General features: G+C 36.9%; 3 protein-coding genes across 4 annotated transcripts; 2 read left to right on the top strand and 1 right to left on the bottom strand.

Annotated features, from left to right (window-relative positions):
- The first annotated feature begins 1,865 nt into the window (after nt 1-1,865).
- Nucleotides 1,866-6,473, top strand: rbbp9 (retinoblastoma binding protein 9). The gene is made up of 5 exons (XM_053513622.1): nt 1,866-2,027; nt 5,174-5,216; nt 5,304-5,409; nt 5,632-5,717; nt 6,053-6,473. The coding sequence occupies exons 1-5, from the start codon at nt 1,932-1,934 to the stop codon at nt 6,274-6,276; spliced, it is 555 nt and encodes a 184-aa protein (XP_053369597.1). The 5' UTR covers nt 1,866-1,931; the 3' UTR covers nt 6,277-6,473.
- A 774-nt stretch (nt 6,474-7,247) lies between these two features.
- sirt7 (sirtuin 7) lies at nt 7,248-12,666 on the bottom strand. The gene is made up of 10 exons (XM_053512465.1): nt 12,544-12,666; nt 11,498-11,635; nt 11,282-11,386; nt 11,125-11,195; nt 10,956-11,028; nt 10,424-10,522; nt 10,056-10,292; nt 9,898-9,978; nt 9,712-9,818; nt 7,248-9,067 (listed from the first exon to the last, which is right to left on the bottom strand). The coding sequence occupies exons 1-10, from the start codon at nt 12,664-12,666 to the stop codon at nt 8,866-8,868; spliced, it is 1,236 nt and encodes a 411-aa protein (XP_053368440.1). The 3' UTR covers nt 7,248-8,865.
- Nucleotides 12,667-14,531: 1,865 nt separating this feature from the next.
- srsf11 (serine and arginine rich splicing factor 11) lies at nt 14,532-25,463 on the top strand. 2 transcript variants are annotated; one of them, XM_053513317.1, is made up of 12 exons: nt 14,532-14,961; nt 16,692-16,825; nt 19,734-19,843; nt 19,927-20,016; nt 20,129-20,178; nt 20,717-20,850; nt 21,700-21,781; nt 21,853-21,966; nt 22,134-22,205; nt 22,348-22,440; nt 24,790-24,949; nt 25,038-25,463. In XM_053513317.1, the coding sequence occupies exons 1-12, from the start codon at nt 14,840-14,842 to the stop codon at nt 25,209-25,211; spliced, it is 1,335 nt and encodes a 444-aa protein (XP_053369292.1). In that variant the 5' UTR covers nt 14,532-14,839; the 3' UTR covers nt 25,212-25,463. The 2 variants fall into 2 exon arrangements, with proteins under 2 accessions (XP_053369292.1, XP_053369293.1); XM_053513318.1 differs by lacking the exons at nt 14,532-14,961; nt 16,692-16,825 and adding an exon at nt 18,420-19,505.
- The last annotated feature ends 2,421 nt before the right edge of the window (nt 25,464-27,884 follow it).

Genomic DNA, 27,884 nt, shown 5'->3' with positions numbered 1-27,884 from the left:
ACATACAATACAATAAAATGTTATCTGCAAAAATGAAGCATATAAATTACTTAATTACTAAATAATTAAAATACACACACACACACACACACACACATATATATCTTCTATAACTTTATGCACACAGACCAGAGGCAGAAATCGAACCCTCGACCCTGGAGGTACAAGCCACAGTGGCCTAAGCACAACATTACTATGCCACCTGATTAGCATAAATATCTTAAAATCTTTATAATTGCCTTTTTTTATTCATAAATGTAAATGTAATAATAATATACAGTACTTCTTGTATTCATAAATGACACTGTAGAATATTTAGAGAGCATTAAGTTCTTGGAAAACTCCAAAGCTGTTAGAATTTTACATTTTTATGAGATATATATATATATGATGAAATTTTTTACATCAGGCGCTCCTTTCCAGTGTTTTTTTTTTTGTTGCTTTTTCCAGATGTTATTTCTTTATTTTGTAATTTTTTGTTATGAGCTACTTATTGCTCCTTTTATCCTCCCTAATTATGTTAACTTAGTTGATAAAATAAAATCTAATATAATGTAATAATATTCTATAAATTATATAAAATGTTTTTAAACAATATATTATTTTGTGATTTAAAGAAAAAAGAGCATAAAAATTAAATTACATCAAATAAACCAGTATACAAGAAAATTGCAATAAAAAGAGTATTATGCATTTCATAGTGTCCTGAAATTATGTTGTCAAAAAAAAATAAAAAATTTGCATCACAACCCCATATATCCTGAATCTCTTGTATAAAATTTAATTTAATATAAAATTCAATTAAATGTACATGTACAATTTAATTAAATGTACTCATTAGACTTCATTTTACTGCATCATATGAGTATATTATATATGAAAAGGTGTGTGTGTGTGTGTGTGTGTGTGTGTGTGTGTGTGTGTGTGTGTGTGTGTGTGTGTGTGTACAGCTGTGGCCAAAGGTTTTAAGAATCATACAAATATTTAATATTCATACATTTCAAGAAGGGCAGCAAAGAAGCCACTTCTTTCCAGAAAAAACACAGACTGATATTCTGCCAATTGTACAGGAAATGGACTACTGAGGACTGGGGTAAATTTATTTAGTATGATAAATCACCATACTGATTGTTTGGGCCATCAGGGAAAAAAAGCTTGTACGGAGAAGAAAAGGTGAGCGCTACCATCAGTTCTGTCTCATGCCAACAGTAAAGCATCCTGAGACCATTACTGTAAGTGGGCATACAATTTAGCCTAAGAACACAGCCATAAGTCCAAGAACAGTTTGGTGATGAACAATGCCTTTTCCAGCATGATAGAGCACCTTGCCTTAAGGCAAAAGTGATAACTAAGTGGCTCAGGGAAAAAATCTAAATTTTAGGTCCATGGCCAGGATCTTAATCCCATTGCAAACTTGTGGTCAATCCCCAAGATGCTGTTGGACAAACTTCAAGCATTAATTATGTAAGAAGGGGCTGCCATCAGTCAGGATGTGGCCGAGATATTGATTGACAGCAGACCGGGCTCAATTGCAGAGGTGTTAAAAAAGAAAGGTAAACATTGCAAATATTTATCTTTACATAAACTTCATGTTATTGTTAATAAAAGCCTTTGACACTTATGAAATGCTTGTAATTATACTTCTACATCTGACAAAAAGACACAAAAAAACCCCTGAAGCAGCAGTCTTTGTGAAAATATATATATTTGCCTCATTCTCAAAACCTTTGGCCCTGGCTGTACACCCTGCTGTAGTACAGTACACACTCTACCAGCTCTGCTCTGCATGTTAACGCTGATTACTCCGGCAGGTGGCGGTATACTCTCACTCTCACGCTCTGGGAGAAGCAGAATCAGTAGAAGAAGAAGCGCTCGTGTGAGCTGGTGATAAGTGTAATGCTGTATTAGACCGTAACTCTGGAGCAGCAGACATGCCTGTAAAGAGAGTGGTGATAGTCCCGGGGAACGGAGCAGGAGATGTTCAGCACAGTAACTGGTACGGCTGGAGCAATAAACACCTCAATAAGGTATTTATCTGTCTGTCTAACTGCCCTTTTCTGTCTATTTATCTATCTGTCTGTCTCTCTATGTGTCTGTCTCTCTATGTGTCTGTCTGTCTCTCTATGTGTCTGTCTGTCTGTTTGTCTCTCTATGTGTCTGTCTGTCTGTTTGTCTCTCTATGTGTCTGTCTGTCTGTTTGTCTGTCTGTCTGTCTCTCTATGTGTCTATCTATCTGTCTCTCTATGTGTCTATCTATCTATCTGTCTCTCTATGTGTCTATCTATCTGTCTGTCTCTCTATGTGTCTATCTGTCTGTCTGTCTCTCTATGTGTCTGTCTGTATCTGTTTGTCTGTCTGTCTGTCTCTCTATGTGTCTATCTGTCTGTTTGTCTCTCTATGTGTCTGTCTCTCTATGTGTCTGTCTGTATCTGTCTGTCTCTCTATGTGTGTCTGTCTGTCTTTCTATGTGTCTGTCTGTCTCTCTATGTGTCTGTCTGTATCTGTCTGTCTCTCTATGTGTCTGTCTGTATCTGTTTGTTTGTCTGTCTCTCTATGTGTCTGTCTGTATCTGTCTGTCTCTCTATGTGTCTCTCTATCTGTCTGTCTCTCTATGTGTCTGTCTCTCTATGTGTCTGTCTCTCTATGTGTCTGTCTGTATCTGTTTGTTTGTCTGTCTCTCTATGTGTCTGTCTGTATCTGTCTGTCTGTCTCTCTATGTGTCTGTCTGTATCTGTCTGTCTGTGTCTCTATGTGTCTGTCTCTCTATGTGTCTCTCTATCTGTCTGTCTCTCTATGTGTCTGTCTGTATCTGTGTGTCTATCTCTCTGTGTCTGTCTGTATCTGTTTGTTTGTCTGTCTCTCTATGTGTCTGTCTGTATCTGTCTGTCTGTGTCTCTATGTGTCTGTCTCTCTATGTGTCTCTCTATCTGTCTGTCTCTCTATGTGTCTGTCTGTATCTGTGTGTCTATCTCTCTATGTGTCTGTCTATATCTGTCTATCTGTTTCTCTATGTGTCTGTCTATATCTGTTTGTTTCTCTGTCTCTCTATGTGTCTGTCTGTATCTGTCTGTCTGTGTCTCTATGTGTCTGTCTCTCTATGTGTCTCTCTATCTGTCTGTCTCTCTATGTGTCTGTCTGTATCTGTGTGTCTGTCTCTCTATGTGTCTGTCTATATCTGTCTATCTGTTTCTCTATGTGTCTGTCTGTATCTGTGTGTCTGTCTCTCTATGTGTCTGTCTGTATCTGTGTGTCTGTCTCTCTATGTGTCTGTCTATATCTGTCTATCTGTTTCTCTATGTGTCTGTCTGTATCTGTGTGTCTGTCTCTCTATGTGTCTGTCTGTATCTATGTGTCTGTCTGTATCTGTGTGTCTGTCTGTATCTGTTTGTCTGTCTCTCTATGTGTCTGTCTGTTTGTCTGAATGTCTATGTATCTGTCTGCCTGTCTGTGTAGCTATATATCTGTTTGTTACAACCATATACAGTTAGTACACAGTGAAACGAAACAACGTACCTCCAGGACCAAGGTGCTACATGCAACATAAATTTACAACATAAATTAACAAAGACACTAAACTAGCTAACCAAGAGGCCTAGTTAACTGGCTAGCAGAGACAGGACAGAGAGACCTAACATAAATTACAACATAAATTAACAAAAACTAAATAGCTAAGTATAACATTTTTATAGACAACATAAAGTGCACGTGCAAATGTGCAAACAAGAGCAACAACAAAGTGACAGTGCGCAACCACGACATAAACAGAACATAAAATATGGTGTTAAGGTAGTGGGTGAACAATAACCTTCCTTAAAACAGTGGCGAGAATTGAGGAATTAGTGCAAAAAGTAGTCCAGTAATCATCATTGTGCAAAAGAGATAAACAGTGAAGCATTTACAGGTTGGTGTGTAACCACCAAACCAAACCAAACATCTAGTTTGTTTGTCTGTTTTTCTGTCTATGTTTGTGTGTGTCTGTGTGTACAGCTGTGGCCAAAAGTTTTGAGAATCATACAAAACTTCTCATACAAAGAGAATCTATGTATCTATGTGTTTGTCTGTCTGTCTGTCTATGTATCTATCAATCTGTTTGTCTATCTGCATCATATATCTATTTACGTGTCTATGTGATGTTGGCCCACCCATTGCAGCTGAAACAGCTTTAACTCTTCTGGGAAGGCTTTCCAAATGGTTTAGAAGTGTGTTTTTTTTTTTTGACCAAGCACTTTTGTGAGGTCAGACACTGAGGTTGGACAAGAAGGCCTGGCTCACAGTCTCCGCTCTAATTCATCCCAAGGTGATCTATGGGGTTAAGGACAGTCAAGTTCTTCCACACCAAACTTGCTCATCTATGTAGTTATGGACCTTGGTCTGGTGTGAAGTCATGTTGGAACAGGAAGGGGCCGTCTCCAAACTGTTCCCCCAAAGTTAGGAGCATGAAATTGTCCAAACTAGGTCATAGGCAGTCATTTAAGCATCAATGCATATCATACGGCTATGTATGTAACAAATAAAATTTTATTTGAATTTGATCTATCTATCTATCTATCTCTCTCTCTCTCTCTTTCTTTCTCTCTCTTTCTCTCTCTCTCTCTCTCTCTATATATATATATATATATATATATATATATACTGTGCAAAAGTCTTATGCTGTACCAATTTTGTTATATATGTTTTATCATGTCTGCATAATTATGTACAAAATCATTCAGTATTTCCTATAACTTAAAAATTAATAAATAAATAACATTACAGGAGAATATATGCATGGCTTTAAAGTAAGAAATATAGTACAAGACAGACCAGTTTTCAGATGGAAACAAAAAACCTCATGTACGCTCCTGGGATTTGCATGAAATTAGAAAGGAGCGAGTGTGACAAAGTTACCAGAAAAACTCATATTCTCCAGCAAGCTCAGTAAAACCTAACAACTTTTTTTACTTATAGTACTGTGCAAAAGTCTTGGACACATACAAAAATAAAGCATAAGCTAAAAATGCTTTTGAAAACTTTTCTGCATAAAAGAATCACCTATGCAGAGCAATAAAGTAATAAGGAGTAATAAAATAAACAATCAAAATTTGGAGTGAAAACTCCAATGTATATATTTGTATCTAGCTACATATCTATCAATCAATCAATCAATCAATCAATCATTGTGCTTATTGTGCAGATCCCAGGAGTGTGCAGTGAGCTGAGGAACATGCCAGACCCAGGTACATAAAGATACATAAACACAGTTAAAGAGTTCAAAGCTCTCATGTGATTTATGATTTCGGTTTCCCTTCTGTTTGGTGTAACAGTGACGGCCAGAGAAAGCATTTGGCTGCCGTTCATGGAGAAAGAGCTGCGGTGTGACGAGGACACGGTGATCGTCGGGCACAGCTCAGGAGCAGCTGCTGCAATGAGGTAGTGGACATGTGATGAGCCGCCTGTTTTCTGTCATCGTGTTGCCGTCCTACTAAAAAGCGGCACACCCTTTTGCACAGTTGCTGAACTGTCACAAATATTTTTAAATAAATATTTGGCACCCTTGTCAAGACTTTTGTGACAACCAGAACAGTTCTGATAACTAAATGATTTCTGTTTTAATAAATGATGAAACCTTTTTGAACCCCTCCTGCTTTTTAGGTACAGTGAGACCCACAGGGTATTCGGCATCATTTTAGTGGGCGCCTACACCTCTGACCTGGGAGACGAGAATGAGAGAGAGAGCGGTGTGTTTTTTCCTTATGTATTTCACACTGGTGTTGATTAATTGTTTATAAGTGCAGCCTTGATAGTATTTCTAGCTCCTTATAAATAATTCTTGATTAATGTATGGCAGACCTTCACGGATCTGATAAATGGATTTAAACAGGTGATGTTATGTAACAAATACAGGTATGTCTGATCATTGACATGGTAAAGTTTCTGTAAGGCGATGCTTATTTATCACTTGTGAAAGAGTCTTGAGTGTTAGAGTTTGTAAAATCCTTAGTGTAACATAACATGTTTTTGGTTATTGGGTATAAGATAACGAAATGTTTTTCTCTTTTTCCCCCTCACCCAGGGTATTTCAACCGTCCATGGGAGTGGGAGAGGATCAGAGCAAACGTGAAACACATCATCCAGTTCGGCTCCACAGACGACCCTTTCCTACCGTGGGAGGAGCAACAGGAAGTAGCTGATGGATTGAAGGCGGAGCTTCATAAATATACAGACCGTGGACATTTTCAGAACACGCATTTCCCAGAACTGATCAGTGCTGTACAGAAACTGATCACTGCTGGATAAAGCTATAGTGACAGCTTTAGTGAATTTTTATTTTTTTACCAGAAAATGTAAAGAATTCAATACAATAACTGGGATCAAACCCTCAAGTTAAATGTATTTTTTTTTTGTCTGACAAGAATACACCGGAAAACAGGTGGTTGTTTCAGCTTGCCAGTAAAGGTCATTCTCTTTTTATTAAAATTTACTTGGATAAAAGATTTAAACGTTTGTTTCTTCCCATATTCTTGTCGGAAAAAAGAGGGATATTATGGTTCTTTACTTCTTAATGAAGCCATTTGAATTATCTAGATACTAGAGCTGTGAATTTTAGTTAGACAGTCAGTTCCATTCAATTTTTTGGGTATTGTGATTTTCAATTCCCTTCAATAGCATTAAAGTTTACTCACTACTTTAATGTCAGAATAGTCTGATTTATTTCAAGCAGCTAATAAATCAGGTTTCTTACAGGTTTAAAATATTAAAACTATTAAAAGTAACTAATAAGCATTTGGTTGCTTGTATTGTTGATTGTTAAAATGCCATAGCGCATTACTCCACACTCCAGTCCAGTAGATGGCAGAACTGTACCAACTGCCCATAAACCCAAAAGAAGCAGCAATAAACTGACAAAACAATTGGTTTCTATTTTCTGCTAAAGCCCTTGTATAATTTTAGACAGTTTAATGTTCGATTAAATCAATTAAACTTCAGTAGGATACATGGATAAAATATTTTTTAAATTTAGGCAGTAATAAAATTAAAAGTATTAAAATTTGTAAGATTCCTATTAGCAAATAGTTATAAACATATCTATATTAGTTATGTTATAACAACATAATAGTTTAATCATAGCATTTAATTTCAAAGTTAAAACCTGTTTAAATTTTGTGGCTCAGAAATCTCAGTACAATGGCTGCAAACACTTATCATGCAGTATGTTACAAATGAGTAAGAAATATAATGAACAATTTTTTTTATTTCTGACACCACAAAAAAGTTCAAGTTACAGGTGCAGTAAAACACTTAGTGGTTTTCTCAATGGAAAATACAAAAACCAACATGATTTACATCTTAAAATAATTAACATAATCATAAAAATAAAAAACTTTAGTTGCATTAAGGAAAATATAACGTAAGCATAGGAGACATGTTAGTCTCTAGACATAATTCTGGTTTGTCTGAGGATCAGTACATTTCCACAGTAATTTAAGACTTTGCCATTAACTCAGCATGTAAACATAGTGTTATGAGACCTGATGGAGTCACTGTTAAATTGCTAGAGAGATGTTTGTGAAGTTGTTCCTTCGAAATAAAAATCATATACGCATCTTGATAGCTGTTAAGCTGTACATTCAGTATGTACTGAATTACATTGACTGTATAAGGCTATAATATTCTACAGAAAGCTACAACAAATCCCGCTCTAAAATTGTTTATTACTAGTTGTCTGTAAATTGAATGTTCTGAAATAATTTCCATGAACGTTGGTCTGCTACCATAAACAGTGTTAAGATTTTGACCTAATGACAACTGCAAGGGTGCTTGAACATTTTAAGTTTTTTTTCTACAGTAAAAATAGATTTTTTAAATACCGATATGAAAACAAATAACAGCTCACACAACGTGATAGAAATATAACCATATAACAATAATTTTTACCAGCTAGTATTAGCTAACTGGCTAGTCTAACCTGTCCTGGCTAGAATAGATTGTTAGTAATGCAGATAAAAATAACGGGTTTGTATAACTTGAGGTGATTGGAAGGTGGTTTGAGCTTAGGAAGCAGAACATGAAGAGAATTTGAGCTGCATGTGTGCTCTGGTGGTTAACAGAAAATAAAAAATTAATTTAAAAAACAATGAAAAAAATAATCCAACCAACCAACCATTGCTATACATTATTCAAAAACTGGCTTTGTACTAGGTAGCAAGCTACTTTTATAAAATCTGCACTACAGATTTCTTTAATTTTTTAACCTTGCATACTCTAGATGTGATGCAACATGTAAAACAAAACTCCACCACATAGAAGTCAGAATTTGACTTTGTTTAGCTTCTCTCAACACTGATTCTAAACAGAATTGAATATGTCAAGTTTTGCTAATTACCTGAGAGAATGAACGTAAGGTGCAAATGGATAATACTGAAAAACTGGCACAGTCTTAATGCAATTAATATTTTACAGAAATGTTCCACACGGCATTAAAATGGTAATTATTTACAGCAGAAAAAGCTTTATACTGAGGTCTAGGCTGGTTTAATTATTTTACCTGAGAGTTTTTTCTGTCTTCCTTTTTATGAAATAAAATCTTGGAAATTTAATTTCCAAAATATATTTACAATTGCTAAATACAATATCCTTCCATCAAATACTGTAATCAGAATATAAGAATACACCTACTAGACTTGATAGGTTATAAGTCTATTTTTTTTTACTCTTCATTCCTTTGGCAGTTTAAATGGAAACCTCACTAACTCTCCTTAAAGAATAAATCTGTGCTGCTTAGTAAAGAATTTTTAGTTATACAGGTGACCAAATTGTCTCATAATAATAAACCAAGGTAGCTTGATTTGCTGTATATTCATAAATTATTAAGTACTTTGGGTATCACTATAATGATTTTCTTTTCTTCCTTGCTTTGGAGTAACCTCGTCCAAACCAGCCACCCTGTACTTCCGTCTCTTCATCTTGATTCGCTGAATCAGTCTCTGGATGCTCCAGATCAGCTAGGGGCGTTAAAGTTCTACGGCTGTGACCATCCTCTTCATCCTGTCTGAGAGGAATGGCCAAGCTGAAGATGGGGTCGTCAGATCTAATAATTGAAAACAACATCTAAGTAAATAAATTTGAAACACCGGAGTAATAAAAGTAAAGTCTGATTGGTCATAAGGCATGATTAAAAGTAGAACTAGTTCTAAGTCATATAAACCTATGGTTTATGCCTTGCAATGTGCTCTTGTATAATGAATGTTTCAAGTTTTCGAATCAGGCTGGGACTATTGACTGCGCAGAATAACAGAACAAGAGTAAAAACTCCCTTTAGTTCCTTATATAATCCCCTGCTACACTAACGCACTTATCTCAGCACATCGGATCCATGATCAGACTGCTTGCTTCACGTCTAAAACACTGGCCTCCCAGGAACTTCTTTAATGTCTCAAACATGTGGAGATGGCTTGGAGCAAGGTCACGACTATACAGGTGATCTGACTATAACTCCAGCCGAGTTCCTGTAATGTGTCTCTTCCACAAGTTGGTGACAAGTTATCCGTCAGTTTTCAAGGGTCAGGCGTTTCACACGCTGAATGTTCACAGGAACGACTGCAGTGGGCTCTGAGCCACCTCGTCCGGTAACGTTATTCAAGGAGCTAAGGTTTTAAAACGTTTGCACCATTCAAATGTTTTACTGCTGCTAAGAGTCTCATCACCGTACTGTGCCTGATGTCATGGACCTACCTGTTGTAGGACGGAATTTCAACTCCCAACTCTTCCATCAGGAGTCGCATCACATCATCACACTTCCCATGTATTTTCAGGGTGGCCAAGTCATCTTTGGGTGTCCACTACAAAAAAAAAAAAAAATCTGTATTTACAACACTGACAACACACAACAACAACATAACAGAGATGTGATAACTTCACCTGAAGGTTAACGATGTATAGCTTCGGTCTCTTAGCAGCAGTTTTTTTCATACACCACAAGCACGCGTACTTCTTCAGAACCTGCCAATGCAAAGCCAAGGATTAGAGAAGTCACCAAGAACATGTTTTTAAATCTAACATGTCGTTTATTAGCTGACCTTCAGACTGGAGCCGAGACAGAGGATGAGATCGGCCTGCTCTGCGGCCTCAGCCGCACCTTTCCAGTTTAACGGCTGCTCCAGTGTGCCTCTCTCACCGAAGTGTACTATGGTGTCCCTGAGCTCCCCTTTGCACTGAGGGCATCGCCGGCCTGTAGCGTGCCTGTGCAGTGCTGTGCGCTCTGTCACGTCGAATAGACGGATCATTTCGCGAACCGGAGAGCACGATACACACACCTGAACCAAAGGAGAAGGTCGAGAAGATGGATGTGGCAGGTTTAATATAAGATGAGGTGTATTAACCGATAATCACACTTTCGACGACACATCTTCAGACGCTGAATAAAGTGCAGGATATGGAGTCTCACCTCGATGAACATGTTCCCATGCAGCTCCGACAAGGCGTGTCTGGGAAGCCCACTGCGCAAGTGGAGACCGTCACAATTCTGAGAGACCACGTGTTGAACCTGGGTATGATCACACACACAAAGGTTTGCAGGTAAGAAATATAAATGTACTGTAGGCTTACATGTGGCACAGTGGCCTAACAGATAGACATGCTACATCATCTGAAATATCTGAAAAGACTAAATTAAAATGTCCCAAAGGTGTTGGCATTGTAAACTGGGCGTATTCATAATTCTTACCCAGAACACTTCTGAAGCTTGTGACCATAATCATATAAAATGTATTTAAAAAGCTTACACCATCTAAATAGAGCTTTAGATTTAATTTTTAATACATGATCGTATTTTTTGCTCTTTTTTCACTGCTTTAAAAAAGTACATGAAAGGCTGAACAGCTAATCAGATTTTAACAACTATTAAGATTCATGCCAAAGAAAAGGTAGCCAGTGAGCCATGCTTAGGATTTTGACCTTGAAGATTTTTGCACACTTACCATTTTGACCTTGTGTAACATCTGGATACACATGTGAGTCAGAGTCGGGTCAGCTTCACTGAGATCCGAGTGCCTGGTGGACAGAGAGTGGATTATTGAACGATTTGTCCATGCTGAATGTGAGAGGACGTCAATGTGAAAGCTGGAGCTTAGTCTTGTGCCGACTCACCTGATGGCGCGCCCCTTTTGTAGCTGAGTCCACACTCCGTTAGGTCCGCGGTAATCCGGGATCGAAGCGGCCTGGCAAACGTTCAAAGAACCATCATTAAGAGGTCAATCAGTGTTGGTATAGTAGTCCAAAATACAGAAAGTAAAGCCGTCGGTACCGTGCTGATCCCGGCTCCTGTGTAGACGACGATGTGGCGAGCCTGACGCATCGCTTCGGCCAGCTGCTTCACTTTGGTCTTCAGATCCTCCTCTCCATCATAGAGCTAAAAATTCACAAAGCACAAACTGTGTTTAACAGATAATCAATTCACAACAATATTAAAAGGATTTCCAGCTATAGGAACACACTGAACGTTAAAATCCATCCGACCCACCTCTTCCTGTTTCCGTTTCAGAGTGTTTCTCCGAGCCTGGCGTTTGCTCAGCTCTTGGACGGTGTCCTGATGCCTTTGAAGTAAGGCTCGCTCCTCTTCGGTTTGCTCGCATTCAGCCTTCTTTAATATCCCGGCCACCTGATTTAATCAGTACACAAAGACGAAGAGTCCCTATACTTGTAGTAATGAATAATAGAATGTACAAGGTGTGTTCAAGTCAAACCAGGACTTTTAATTGCGCAAAATAACAGAACACATTTCTCTATATAATCCCCTGCTGCACTGATGCATTTCACTAGTGGTCTTAAAAAACGTGATCTGAAACGCTGGTCTCCCAGGAACTCCTTTAATGGTGTCATATCTCCAGGTTCTGGGTTCGATTCCCGCCTTGGATCTGTGAGCGTGGAGTTTGTACAGTATGTTCGCCTTGTGCTTGGTGGGTTTCCTCCGGGTACTACGGTTTCCTCCGACAGTCTAAAGACATGCAGATTAGACTAACTGACATTCCCAAGTAGCCCGAGTGTGTGTGAATGTTGACCAGAGGTCCTACCATAGTCTTAAAAAATGGACTAAAGAGGTTGCTAGATCAATGCCGGTCATGAAGCTGGTTTTGTGATGCCGGAACTGGTTCTGGCTTTTTGGTTTCTGGAAAGGAAATTGTAAAACTACAGCATACAGAAATCTTCTATACAATTGTATGCTTCATGGTGATGTGATGGTTTTATGTCCATAAAGCTTTGACCATCTATTATAACTATAAACATGCTGACAATAAACTAGTGCAAATCTGGAGTACCAGGGGCAGCTGTTTAAGTTTCATTTGTGGGAGAAATACTCCTTTAATCAGAACCAAAAAAAAACAGACTAATCAAATCTAACATGAGAATGCTAAAAAAAAAATGGACTTTAATCCAGTCTATTAATCTGATTTTAAACAGGATTAATACAGGATCCATAACTGCTCACAACGAATACTGGTTAAAAAACGATTAAACATTTAGGAATTGAGTAAAAAAACAAGTTTATAATCTCTCTGGTCTGCTTACCAGTTTAAAGTTATTTCTCTGAGTCTCTTTCTGAATCAGTTTAGCCTTTTCGAGAGCCTTTCTCTCTGCTCGAGACAGCCCGACTTGCTCTGTTTGTGCCTCCATATTTGTTACTTCTTTCATTATTTCCAATACAAACCGGAAAAGAGTTGACATTTCAAAATAAAAGTCTTTATTAAGACTTTATCCAGATTAGCATCAGGAATGAATATTTAATTACTTTTTTTATTATTTTATTTTATCATTTATTTGAAAACCCGATTTGAACCACATTTCTAAAATCAGATCCCAATCCTAAAGTTGTCCCTTAGTCTGGATACTCTCTCTCTACCCGATTCTCAAATTGGATTTCAAACAGTCCATTACGTCACTCGATCACGTGGTATGGACATGACTCCCAGGGATGAAAAAACGAGCAGGAAAGCGATGGAAAAAATGGAGATGGTGAGACGGAGGACAGTAGTCCCTGGGGACAGAGGACGAAGTAAAATGAGATACAATATATTTCTTCAGTCCTGGTCTTGTTTTAAAGCAGTTGGTATTCAATAAGTTGCAATACCGCCACCTACTGGTCATACTCTCCCTCATCATCCTTTTAGTTCAAATGTTCTTTCGTTAAATACTTTCTTCTTTGTTGTCTTTTTCTCTTTTCAGGGAGAATATTTATAAGGTAAAGTCCAGAATTTTTTTTCCAAGGAGTAAAAAGTGCTATAATTGTTTTATTGTGGTGATGAGCAACTGAAAAACTTATTTTGCCTACATTTGTTTGGGATTTTTGTAACAACAAAAGCTGAGAAAGAAAACCCTCTCAAAAGCGTGACCACATCTGCAGAAATGGCATCAAACACAATGAACAAATCCTTTGCAGATACTGGAGTGGAATAAAAGTACATAATATACCATTGGGTTTAAGTAATTGTCCATGATGATGATCTTATTGATTAACCAATTTTTGCCAGGAGAGTAACATCTATCTGTGGAAGTCAGTAGGTTTGATGGGGGATCATGAAGATGTCATAATTACAAACTAACAAAAAATTAAAACCACCTATTTTAGATAAAACAAAAATGTCATAAATGTACTGTATAATTCTGAGTCGTTAAATCAAGAAAATACATGTCACCATGTTCCTGTGTATTCATTCATACAGTTTATTCATTAATACAGTTTATTATATTATTTATTATTATTACACCAAATTCAATTTGACAGCTTTTAAAGAACAGTGTGGACAGTCAGTCCTAAAGATCGGATTTGTGAAACAAAAGTCCGAACAAGACCTTAATTTACATATACAAAATAATTGCTTTTGATTATCATTGCAATATTATATTTTTTAAATGATTCCAATGATTTCATTCATTTTCAATGTTGATTGATCAGAATGTGTAAATTAATTAAGAAAAGCACACTCCAGACTGTGCTGTTGGGGGCATCGATGGCTCTGTGGTAGGTTTCTCACAGGCCATGCAAAAGAGCCGGGTTCAATTCCCACCCACTTAACCCCAGCCATTGGACCCACAGTGCCGGTCCCAAACCCAGATAAAACAGGAAGATTGCATCAGGATTGTTATGCGGCATAAAACCTGTGCCAAGTTGTGAGTGCGGATCAAATGGTCTGATGTAGGCAACCCCTTGAAAGACCGACAACATTACAGACTGTGATGTTATACACACATATTTTCTGTATACAATCATTCCAAGCAGGTAAACTTGTAAAGAATGGTTAATATTTTGAGACTTCAAACCATACAGTTATAGGAAAATAATCAATGGTGAGTGAGGTGGTGGAATAAAGTGGATTTACTGTTACTGTATTGAAAGTAATTATCCTTATATAAAAGCACGAGTGAAATATTTAATTATTGCTAAACAAAACTTTATCACATTTTGTGTACCTTATGATTTTAAATTTTATTGTATTTTTTTTTTTTTCATAAGCGTACAGGACTATTATGTTGAAAGGCATTGATTAAACTTTCAGTCTTCGCTTTAAGGAGATCCTGGTGAAAACAGGAACATTTCTAGAGCGTTACGTCGTGTGCATAGAAATATATTTTTTACAAATAATAAAAGACAACAAAAAAAAGAAAATTGCATTGAAAAATCTTGGTTCTTAGTTTAGCGCATTGCAGCGTGCGCGAGACACATTTGAACGCGCATGACCTGACCGTTAACAGCGCGTGCTGTTTAAAATTTCAAGCTCTCACGAGCTAGGGCTAGTTAGCTAGCTAGCGAGCTACTATTAGCTGCTGAGCTAACACTAGTAGTAATAACAATACTAGCATTAACAGTATGAGCTCCAGCACTAAAGTGGTCCAGGTGACCAACGTGTCTCCGAGCGCCACCTCGGAGCAGATGAGGACTCTGTTCGGCTTCTTGGGAAACATCGACGAGCTCAAACTCTTCCCTCCAGAGTGAGTACTCAGAGCTGCAGCCTACTAGAGACGTCGCTGTAACGGCGAAAAACCAAATCCAGGCCTGATACAAAACGAGTGCACTATATACGGCGCGCGAGATCTGTTTGTTTAAACGTACTATGAAGTACACTCGGTAGGGACCAGCGCGTGATTTACAATGCGGCCCGAGTTTGTGTTAGCACACAGCTAGGTCTCGGTGTTAGCGCAGTGAGCGTGAGCTAGAACTAGTCGAAAACACTGATTCATAACGAAGAGCGATTGTATACATGTTTATTTGAATTTTCGACATAAAAAGACATATATTGATGATAGACTGTTAAAAAACGAAAGCCCTAATAAAATTTAAAATTAATACTAATGTTTATTTAACTTACTGATCTATCTTTCTACCTACTTCTCATTCATTTAGTCACATTTTTACGCCTTATTTGTTTGCTTGTTTGTTTACGCACTTTTTAACTTAGTAATTCATTTTTTTTATTTTACTTTTTGTTATTTGCATATTTATGCAGTTATATAGCTGCCTATTTAACGATTTACCTTATTTATTTATTTTTATTTTAACTTGTTTACTTAACTTATGTATTTATTTATATATAGAAATCTATCTCTCTATTTGCTACTTGTTTATTTACTTACCTATTTATTTACTTATTTATTTATAAATCTATCTATTTCTCTGTTTATTTATTTTCTTATTCATTTTCTAACCTTTTTTAATTTTAATAAAAGTAAAAGTTTTAAAAGTAATAAAACAAAGAGAACAATAGATTTGTATGAAATCTATCTTTCTTATTTATTTACTAACTTCACTTTTTTAGTTTTGACTTTTTTTGACTGATTTACTTATTCTTTTATTAATTACTTATTGTTACTTATAAAGTTTTATACAGTTGTTTATTCTGACATTTCTTTATTAGTACCTGACTGACTTACTTCTTTACATTTTTACGTTATTACATATTTAATCTGTTGTGCTCATTTATTTTACTTCTATATTTTTACTTATTTTTGCTTATTTAATTTTTGTTGTTTGTATGTTTTTACATATTTATTTAGTTATTTATTTACTTAACTACTGACTGGTTTATTTGCTTCTTTACTTATTTGCTTACTTGTTTTTTTATTAAACCCTCATTTTTCAACTCTTAATTCTTCATATATTTTATATATTACTAATATATAATGTCTTCTAATTTAAAGCGTAATAAAATATAAATAAATAAAATAATGACAGCTGTCATCTTAAATCTAAATACATATTTAAACTAGGAAAAGTGCTATGAATATGATAAAAAATATTATACATAATAAAATGTATTTCTTAAAAACCCTATTGGTTTTAATAAATATATTTTTTAAGGTAAATATGTTCATTTTAGAGTGCATAGAATAATTTTTTTTTATATAGCTTACAAACTTAACAAAATATAGCCCTCATTTTTCTCCTTATTATAATTTCTAATAATAATACATAATAATAATTTAATAATAATAATTTAGCTAACTTGTATTCTTTTTTTTTTCTTTTTTTTTGTCGTTTTCGCCTGTACAAAAACACCGGGCTGCACTGCAGTTCAGGTAGGATGTGTAGACACGGAGCGACTGTGAGTTATTTGGGATATAAACCATACTGAAAAGTACAAGATTTTCAGATGGCTTGATGGGAGCAAGTGTGTCAAATCGTTATACGTACGTCTTGCAAAAGCCTTTATATTTTCTTCCAGTGATTCTCCCTTGCCTGTGACTTCCCGTGTCTGTTTTGTAAAGTTCCTCGAATCTGAATCAGTTGGCGTTTCGCAGCATCTGACGAACACGGTCTTCGTGGACAGAGCCTTGATCGTCGTCCCCTTTGCTGAAGGTTTGTGTCTATCCTCACAACAATTATGTACCTACAGACTTTTATTTTTATTTTTTAAAGTAATGGGTAGCGAGTTAGCTGATTAGACAGAATGAGAATGATTCCACATACTGTATTTATTCAGTACGTTTCCTCTTAGTGCAGTACTGAAGCGATTTGATTCTAAATCACCACAATGGATTTAAGCAGTCTGGGTGTGACCGAATGCAGACTTTCATGTTTAGTTCAAGGAGTTTAACAAAAAATATTGCATTAACTGTTTAGAAATTACAGCCATTTCCCTCTATTTTCACAGGATCAAAAGCAATTGGGCAAACTAACAATCATAAATATTAGAATTAATATATACTGTATAATATATAATCATTTTTTTAAAAATATTTTGCTAAGTTTTCTCTCCTGTGCTGCTTTGCCTTTGCTTTACAAAGTGTAACTAAAAAGCAGCTCAGCTCGGGTGAGGTCATGTAACTGATTCCGCCATTCAAGAAAATGCATTTCTTTGCCTTGGGTTGTTTTTGTGGTACTGTGAACCACCATCCCACCAGTAACGCAGCATTTACAGACTAAACAACAAGTAGAGCTATTTACACTATTTACTAGAATTCATCCTGTTACACCAGCGAGCCATACACACTTGTGCCTGTACCGTGTGTGACAGATGATGTGCTGTGCTTTGGGACATGGGCCCTTACATTCCGTCTTCTTATTCTCCTTTTCCAATCATTTCCATACAAGTTCATCTTCCCTTAACAGGACAGGCTTTTTGAAGAAGGCTTTATTTATCACATATATTTTACAGCATTGGAAAATACTTTCCTATATTACAGAGTCAGGCGAAAAATAAATACACACTTCAGGAAAAGAAAACTAGTATGATGTGTATTATATTAATAGTATTATTAATAATATTATCATATATATCAATATATTATAATGTATAGCAATAAATGTAGTATTAAAATATTTATACAAATCTTTGTTTTCCTGAATAATTTCTTTGGCTGACTCATCATAAAAAAAAAAATAAATTAAAAAAAAAAAAAAAAAATATATATATATATATATATATATATATATATATATATATATATATAATTTTTTTTTACTTTATTCTGTTCTTTCTGTACTCGAGGTTTCTCAGTGGTTTAAGTTAAACCCCCTGTGTTTGCATTCATAAAAGCTTCTCTTGTGCTGATGCTTCTACCTCCTTTAGAGTGTTCTCGACTTGGCCAGATGTTGTGAAGGTTTTTTTTTCTTTCACCATGGGAAGCATTCTGCAAACATCCACTTTAGTTGTCTCCCGCGGTCCTGCAGGCTTTTTGTTGTTGCCAAGCATGGCAGGACATTTATCCTTTTAAGGGTCAAAGGCCCAACACTGACAGCTCGGCAGCACAGGGGCTCTAACCAGGGACCTTATGATCAGCATCTTAGCTCCCCTCTTCTTTTTAAGAAAGTACAAACATGTTAGTTTTGCCTCCTAAAGTTTCTGATATTTTTCTGATAAGTCTGTTTTTTTTAGGTCCTCCTTTAATTCCATCAGCATTTCCTTGGACTAATTATTGACCGTTGTTTAACTACCAAATGCAAGTTCAACACTCAATGTTTTTGTCAGTCAATCATCTAATTACTTTTGAGCCTGTAACAAATGGCTGTAATTTCTGACTGGTTAAAGTAATATTTCTGTGAATAGTTCTGTTAAACACCTTTAATTAAAGATGTTGAAAGGTCTACACTTCAGTTAGAATTTAATTGCCTTCTTTTCCAAACATGGTGGTGGTATACAAAGGCAAAAATATGTATGCCCCTGACTGTCTATTTTTAGTAGAAAAACTTCCAGGGCAAAAAGATTTTTGTTGTTGTTGTAATATTCAGCTGTTTTACAGAAATCAGTCAATGGATTTTCCCAGGTCACTACATATGTATCTGTTCATTTTGCTTTGCAAGTTGGAAAGGTTTCAGATTGTTAGTCTGGAATGTTTTATATATCCTTTCCAGAAGAATCCCCAAAACCTGAAATCCATATTAACGGTGGTTTTCTGTTTTTGTTTCTTTGTTGTTGTGTTTTCCAGTTGTTTGTCCCTGATTCTCCCAGTGCTATAAACCAGACCCAGCCGAAAAAGCCATCCAACAATTTTATTCTCTGCAGCTCGTCCTGTTTTTCTCTCTCTTTGTCTCTGTCGCTTTCTTTCATTCTCTTTCAATAAAATGTTGATTACAGATTCACCCCCTGGATTCTCACAACATCCACTATTTCGTTATTTTCTTTCTTTCTCATTATTATAAAAAGTGGGCTTTTGCTGGCAGGTCACTCTCATGCTTGTTTTCATCTCCTGCTGGTGTTTCTTACTGCTCCTCACACACATTCACACACAGAAGTCATTTCAAGTAGCTATTAAATGGATGCCAGCAAAAACCCCTTTTGAAACAAAAGTCGGCTGTATTTTTGTAATTTCCAGTACCTAGTGTAAGTCAGCCCATTAATAATGCAAGTGTCCTTTGATGTTGATCCCGAAATCATAAACTCTGTTTTGTCTATTTTGATGTTTCTGTGTGCTTTGTAGCGAAGCGGTCGACGCGAGTCGCTTGTTCATAAAACAGCTAATGAAAATTGAAAGCAGCATCCCCTGGACAACCGGCTGTGTGCTTGCTTACATTTGGTTCATGACTTAGAAAAGTTCAGGTGATAAAATCTTGGCAGTGTGTCTGGTGACTTTTTTTTTTTTGTTTGTTTGTTTTTGTAATAGTATCATGCAATTTTGTAAAAGGTCCTCTGAAAATCGAGCCTTGATGTAAGTGCAAATGTAGACTTTTGCACAGACAAAAAAACAAAATCGATTAAGGCTTCTGGGTCTGTTTTACGAGACAGACGTAACGAACTGAGTGATTGTTTTCTGTCTCTGGCCTGCAGGAGTGATCCCTGATGAGTCCAAAGCCCTGTCGCTGATGGCTCCAGCCAACGCCGTGGCAGGAATGTTGCCAGGCGGCGGACTTCTTCCCACACCCACTCCAGTGCCATCTGTAAGTGTTACTCTTTCTCTGCCTCATCTTCTGAGACACTGGTAACATGTGTAATTCATCCAAATGTCTCATGTGACTTACAGATTGGTGGAGTTCCTCTTGGCTCTCTGGCTGGACCTGGCATGGATGCTATGGCAGCTTTAGGCATTCCTGGACCCAATATGAACCCTCAGGTCAGATACAGTTCTTTTAAAATCTTTTGAATATAATACTTTGTAGATATTGTATATATTTGTTGCACCAAACTCAAAATGTCTGTGTATTTTTTTTTTTTTTTTTTTTTAGTCGTTGTCGGCGGAGCAGATTATGAAACTCATGGCGTCAATGGATCCCAAGTAAGTCTGGAAAGAGCTCTGAGTCCTGAAGTTTAAATATCGGCAATGTTTAATTGACTATTTAAGGAAAAACAAACTCAAAGAGACAAGATCTTCATGATCTTTACATATTTATATCACACATTTTTCTCTATGCTTCAGCCATCTCAATCCAAAACCAAAACGTACCTCTGCTGCAGAGGAGAAGTTCATTTAGCATTACCAGCCTCGAAGAGTACCAAATAACAACCACCACCTCAGATTATAGGTGTTATAAATGATATACAGCGCATAAGCAGCACACACATCTCAATATCACCTGTTAATTTATTCACATCAATAATTATGCACCAAAAACGATTAGTGCATATTTTGGACACCTTCAGCATTGTTTTACAGCGTAGAAAGATATAAGAATTAGAAGGTGTGTCTAAACAAAACTAAGAAGTAAAGCAATTTGGCCTCATACTGGAGCTGTTTTTAACTCTGAACAGTACATGGTGTACTTTAAGTCGAAGGTAACTGAGTCATGCTTAACCGTGTCGCTGTTTTGTTACAGGTTAAATCCCTTGGCTGCTGGATTAAACCTAAATGCCGGACTCAAGGCGGATGCGTCCAACAAGGAGATTGAGGAAGCCATGAAGAGGGTGAGAGAGGCCCAGTCTCTCATCTCTGCTGCCATCGAGCCTGGAAGTGAGTGCTAGCACAGCATTATTAGTGTTAAACATTATTTCCGGTTGCATGATTTGATTAAAAAAAAAAAAAAGTTTTTGACACATACAGGTAGCCCCTGACTTACGAACAGTCGAGTTACGAATTTCCGCAGATACAAACGGACCGCGGTTCTATGAACATTCGTAGATGTGAACAAATCATGAAAGTAGCTTAGGTGTATTGCACAAAAAAAAAGACACAGCAGTGTACCAGATACCAATATTTACAATTATATACAATATTTTCAGTGTGTAAGTAAATGTATGAAATGTCTAAAGTCCGGTATAGTGTACATGTTGGGGTGCGGGAGAAATGAGTCGACCTCGCTGGTTTCAATGAATAAGTCCGGGAGCATGGTAAAAGAAACTTTCTGTCCTGTAAAGCTGTCCCGATGGTGAATAATCCTAATTTCAGAAAATCCTAAATAAAAACAGTTCACAGCCCAATATGGTGGAAAACAGCTCCCAGACAAAATGCCGTCCGGGATTCCCCTTTGCGATTTAAATGTGCAGAGACAACACTCTTACATTTAACGCATCATTATGTTTTTTGGCCACATGATGGCAGTGTGGGGAAAGGGGACAGAGATTTACTCAAGTGGAGTGTTATGCTTTACGTTGTATATCCGTGTGAAAGCCATATAAGCCTCACTTTGTCTGACTTAAGAACAAATCCGACTTAAGAACAGAATTCATCCATTAGTCGGGGACTACCTGTATCGCGATTGTGATTTAACCTGCAGTATTTAACTATTAAAAGTAAAAGTTTGTATGTAAAGACAAATCATTTTAACCGCATTGCAAAATTTTATTTAATTGTGTTTTTCAGATAAGAAGGATGACAAGAGGAAACATTCAAGGTCAAGTTCGAGGTCACGCAAGAAGAGATCCAGGTCTCGCTCCAAATACAGGTTTGAGAAAAAACTTTTGATGACAGAATGCGATGTCGATGCAGTTCTGCAAACCTGTGCTCTTGTTGCAGGCGTTCCAAGAGCCGGTCACGGCGACGGTCCCGCTCCAGAAGCAAGAGGAGATCCAAGAGCCCTCGCAGGAGGAGATCTCATTCTAAAGACAAACGGAGGCGCTCCAGGTCGAGGTGGGTAAACATAAGGTCATGCTGACTGAGTTCAAACCACATAAAGATATAAAACAATTGTCACTTACTGAACCAAATTCAGAAATGTAAATGGTTTTTAATGCACTGTCCTCCACATGACAACGTTGCTCTTAGTGATCAGCATCATGTTTCTTTTCTTCGGGTAGGGACCGGAGGAAGCGCTCGAAAACACCACCGAAGAGCTACAGCAGCAGCAGACGCTCGCGCAGCAGCAGCCGGTAGGTTCCAGGAAATCCTGCGGGACATTCTGTATGTTTCTGCCTTGGAGGGGTTACAGGAGAAAAATCTCTAAACATAAAACAACAATCGGGTAAATGTGTGTGTTTTTTTTCTTTGTTTTGTTTTTTCCCTTTCCTTTAGCAAGCGCCACAGAAAGAGCCGCAGCGCCTCCCACTCGCCGAAAAAGTCCAGATCTCCAAAGCGGAGGCTCTCCAGATCCCCTTCTCCCAGGAGGTACAGCTCAGCGATTCAGGAGAAACAAACAAAAAGAAACAAAAAATCCTATGATCTGTACTTGAAATAATAATACACATAAATGTATTACTGTCTTATACGGAGACACCAAGGATTAATTCATACCCAATACCTGACTGTCTGTCTAAACACTCTGGAATGTAGCCCTTTATTATCACGCTGGAGGACTTGAGGTCATTAGGGCCGTAAAGTTACAAAGCAAAATCAAATAAAAGTTGAACAAAGTGCTTTTAAGTACGTATGTGATTTCTCTCTGTTATTTGTGGGGGGGGGGGTTTGGAAACATTTTGAAAATAGACATTTTTACGAGGGTTGTTGAGATCAAACCAGGACTTCTCATGACTAAAAGTGTGAAAACCGATTGACATTTACAGTATAGAAGGTTTCAAGCGCAGTACGGTGATGAGACTCTCAGCCGCAGTAAAACATGTGAACGTTGCAATCATTTTATAAGAAGCCTGTACGACCCTGAATGATAATCCTGGCTGAGGTAGCTCGTCAGCAATCTTTCCCATGAACGTTCAACTCCTGATCCTGGAAAAGTAAAAAAACTTTTTTTTTTATGCATCTGTCTGCGGGAACTGTACACACAATCATTCATACAGTACAGGAACTCGGCTGGGAGTTATTACCACATCCCCTGTACGGTCCTGACCTCGCTCCAAGCAATTCTCACATGTATGGAACATTTTAAAGGAGTTCCTTTGAGGCCAGCGTTTCAGACACAAAGCTGACAGTCCGATCATGGCTCTGACGTACTAAGAACTCGATGGTACCCAAGCACTAAAGAAGCGCTAAGATAAGTGCATTAGTGTAGCAGGGGATTCAAGAAGAATTAACGGGAGTTTTTACTTTCCAAACTGTGTTCAGTAATTCCCCTTAAGTCCTGGTTTGATTCGAACGCATTGATGCCAAGTTTGTTTTGGTCCCTGGTGATTCTTCCCGTCCCTACAAACTTTGCCTTCTGAGCAGCAAACGATATTGAACTGCTAAAATGTGGCTGTGGTAGAAACAAGATTTGCATGGAATGAAAGCGTAATCAACAGCATCGAACTTTAACTTTGTTTAATCTGACAAAAATGACATCATCGCTAACTGACGGATATTTGAAACTGCGCATTTTGGTAATTGCTTTAGGGACACGTTATCAACCTATCACGGCGTGTGTATTATTTGAGTGAGTCGCCTTCAGCCTTGCGTCCCATCATTGATAAAATAAACCTTTGCATTCCATTCCAAAACTGGTGAATTATTTCACTCTGTTTTATCTAACTGGTGTAAATATTTACACAATATGACATTTAAATGATTTTTTTTTTAATGGTAAAATGGTAAGTTTTTTTTTATTTTTTTAAAATAAGAAACAATTTATTCAAAGAATATGCTCTACATGGTTACTGTTGTTTATTCCATGTTTTTTGTTCAATTTTGTTGCAGCCATGTGATTGCCTCCTGACCGGGCCGATCAGTGTGATTTCAGTTTATTGTTTTTTTGTTTGTTTGTTTGTTTATTTTTTTGTCAAATGCATCTTTATAGGATATCTGAAAAGAAAAAAGAAAAAAAAATTTAGGAGGAGAAAACCTTTGATGTTAAAGCAAAGTAATGTATAACAGCACAATTTCTTTCCTCAAAGCTTTTGGACTCGACCCGGAGTGACTTTTGGTTATTAGGGAACTTCTCCTAGGTTATCTCATCTGACCTGTGGTTGCCTTGATTTGTTGGTTAATTGTCGTTGATAAATCATCCACTTGTGTTTTCATATCTTCTCGGAATTTATGCCGCCGCACTTGCGTCAGTTCTTTTTTCAGTTCTAATTTGAGATTCCTCATGCTCTCAGTTACCACTTCACTGCCCACTTTGCGGACAGAAATAAGAGCAGCTGGCGTAGGCCCGTTATCTAATGTCGCCATTTTCATTTCCTTAGCATTTGATCCTTTATGCGTTTTTCGTTTCGCGCTGTTCCGTAGAGAGAGTGAGTTTCCCTGTTCTATTTTTGTCCTCATTATTCGTTTTCTTATTGTTTATTTTCTTGAGTTAAACTTTTAAAAAGTGAGGTTTTCTTTCTGCTGACACAAGTGCGCCGTCTTAAGCAGCCGTATCACCTATGGAGCCACTGGAAGTCCCGCTTGGTGACGTTCTGGAACTGGAGACTCCTTTCTATGGATTTAGAATGAATACGGATTCCACTGTCAGAGCTTCTGTTACTACAGAAAACCAATCAAGACATTCTGATGAAATAGACAGCAGCGAATATCAAACAGGCAAAGCAGCCATAAATTAAAAAAAGCAATAATGTAATTTAAGATATAATTTAATGTCTGTTTCAGGCATAAGAAGGAAAAGAAGAAGGACAAGGAACGGGAAAGAGAGCGGGACAGAAAAGAAGACCAGAACCGAGACAAGAGAGAACGTTCCACCAGCAAGAAGAGCAAAGACAAGGAGAAGGAGCGAGACAGGAAGCCAGACGGCGAGAAGAGCGACGTGAAGGTCCTAGTAATGTTTCGGTCTGTCGGACCTCTGACTTAAGACGTGAACACCGAGCTTAATTCTGACTAGCGTAATTCTTTTCCCGCAGGTGATCCGGGATTACGATGAAGAAGAGCAAGGCTACGACAGCGAGCACGAGGAAGAGCGGGAAAGGAGCCCGGATATGGCGCCGTCTCCGCGCACCGACAACACTAGGAGAGGAGGGTCAGACCAGCACAGCGACGATCAGCAGCAGGACGAAGACATGGACATGAGTGACTGAAGGCATGCACAGGAGCGGCACGTGATTCTGTCACATAATCTTTTAGAAACCTGCTCATGTAACATTTATGATTCTTAAATGAAAAGTGATATAGTTTGGCCAAAATCGATTTCATTTTTCTCTTAAAGCAAATGTCGTCCGTTAGACCAGACGTGTTCAGTGTCTACGGTTTGCTCCGTTAGTTTTCTACTGGAATGAGACAAACGATGCGTTTTGAGTTGTGTGTGTGTGTGTTTCTATGTGTGTGTGAAAGAGAGACGATTCAAATACTTAAGACGTCTGGCTGATCGGCAACATTTGAAATAAAACGTCATGTAAAAACGTCACACGCTATCTATTTAAGGTTACTCGCTGCAGAGCTGATGTTAAAAAAAGTCAGGATATTCTCTGTCACGTTTAGTAGAATTCTTTAGTTGTTGTTTTTTTTACATGATTACACCTCCCTCCATAAAATGTATTTTTTTATTCGTTTAATTTCCTGCCATCAATCAATCAATGAGTTTTTTTTTTTTTTTTTTTTTTTTTCAGTGTAACAATATATCTTTGAAAAATTTGTGCTGAAGAGTTATTAAGCAAAATCTACACGTTTTCCATTTCACTCAAAAGCTGACGTGTGACACTAGAGTTGGGGGACGAAACACTACACTTGGCTCTCTTTAAAAAGAATAAAAATCTTAATTTAAAAATGACATAAAGCTAATTTTACTGTGAATAACACTGGTCAGTGGGGTTGTTATGGACTTTGGTTCCTGCTTGAAAATTACCATTTAAAAGATGCTGTGTTGGAAAAGATGCTGTGAACATTTGAACAGTATACAAACTTTCATTGTTATACACACAGTAGGGACAGGGAGCAAAAACTTTTTCCACAATTTTAGGAGAAGGATGCATGCTAATATTCCTAAGTATGGATCGAGATGGGCGTGTCAATCAAAATTAAATCATTTGTTGTTGTTTTTTTTTGTTTGTTTTGGGTTTTTGTTGAACAGCCAGGTTTTTTTTTTCATATCCCCGTATTGTATTTTTATTTTTTTTGAACTGGTTAATTATGATAATGATTATTATTATTATTATTATTATTATTATTATTATTTGCACTGTTGTGAAAGTTGAAAATAAAACTTGAAGTCTTGTGATTTATTATTTTAGTGTTTATTTGTGGTGATGGTGGTTCAAATTGTAACAAGTGCAGCACATGTTCGGTATAAACCCAGTACTGAGTACTGATGTGACCCGGTGGTTTGTGTGTGTTACTGAATGTATGTTTAGAATATTTTACAGAAGCTCTTAAGCAGAAATTTAGTAAACTATCCTGGACTGAAATGGACAATGTGGTATTTCGGCTAATAAAAGGTGTTTTTAAATAGTTTAGCTTTAATCCATACAGTATTTAACATGCTTCAGGATTCTACTGAGCCCATAACTTGTGGGAAAAGTTATTTATTCTGCAGGTACAAACAATTATTATTGTGGCACAACAAATAAGTTAACTTGTGAAAATATATTTCCACCAAATAAATAACTTTTCACAAGGTACATTACTTTGATTAGAAATTAGTAAATTTTGGAAATTAGTAAATTTTGGAAATAAAATGGATTTTATAACTTACATCAACAAAATAACTTGTTTCATGTTGTGTCACAATAATATCTTATCAAAAGATTATTTCTTTAGTTATATTGTGGAAACAAATATATTACAGCATGGAAACAAGTTATGTTATGGGAACGAGTAATTTATCTTGTGAAAACTTATTTATCTTATGGAAACAAGTGAGATACGTTATCTTGTGGGAACAAATATAATACATTATGGAAACTATTTATTTTGTGGCAACAAATGTATTACCTTGTAGGAACAAGTTATTTTGTTGGAACGAGCTATTTATTGTCACAACAAGCATTTTATCTTGGAAGAAGTTATCTTGTGGGAATAATTATTTAATAATTATATCTTGTGCACTGCAGCTCACATTTTAACCACAAAGAAAACTCTTTAAACAAAGACAGGAAGGCCTCCCTGTTCCAAATATATTTCGGAAATCAACAAAGTGTTAAGGAGTAAATGCTACGTATCCCCAGGGATTCACACCTTTTCAGACTTTAGGCTTCAGATGCGTCGTCAGCGCTTAATTAAATTACAAATTGTAAATTCAAGACAAAATCGTCCGTTTGTCCGTAGTAAATGCTTTATTCAAGTCAAGAATGTGGTGTTCTACTAATTCTTTAGATTTGGGAGAAATATGAACAAAAGCCTATTAGGGTGCGTTCACAAATTATAGAGCAGGTGGGACTGGTCCGAATTCGCTTCTGTTTAGTGATGACACATTTATCATGTTTTATTACTAATAAAAAATAAGGAATTCTAAAGCATGTTCCACTGTGTTCTACAAACACCATCATAAGCGAGTGCAGATCAGAGATGTAAATAATAGAGTCGTTGTATTTCAGCATGGTGTGACCGCAACACACTGCATGGAAGTGGATTAAAAAAATTCTGACTCAAAGTCTGTGATTAATTCACATAAAAGTTCCAACAAAGGTTTTTTCCTTTTCAGTGCAGAACATTTCGTCAGTCGTGGTTAATGAAAAAGGCGTCCACACCGTTTTATCTTCTCCAGATGAGAAAGAGATGCAAAAAGAAAAGACCAACAAATATCCATATGGAACGAG

The sequence above is a fragment of the Clarias gariepinus genome, chromosome 15, assembly GCF_024256425.1.
Source record: "Clarias gariepinus isolate MV-2021 ecotype Netherlands chromosome 15, CGAR_prim_01v2, whole genome shotgun sequence".
Taxonomy (NCBI): Eukaryota; Metazoa; Chordata; class Actinopteri; order Siluriformes; family Clariidae; genus Clarias; species Clarias gariepinus.
Note: the sequence above shows the minus strand (reverse complement) of the source record. Positions and strands in the feature narration are given on the sequence as shown.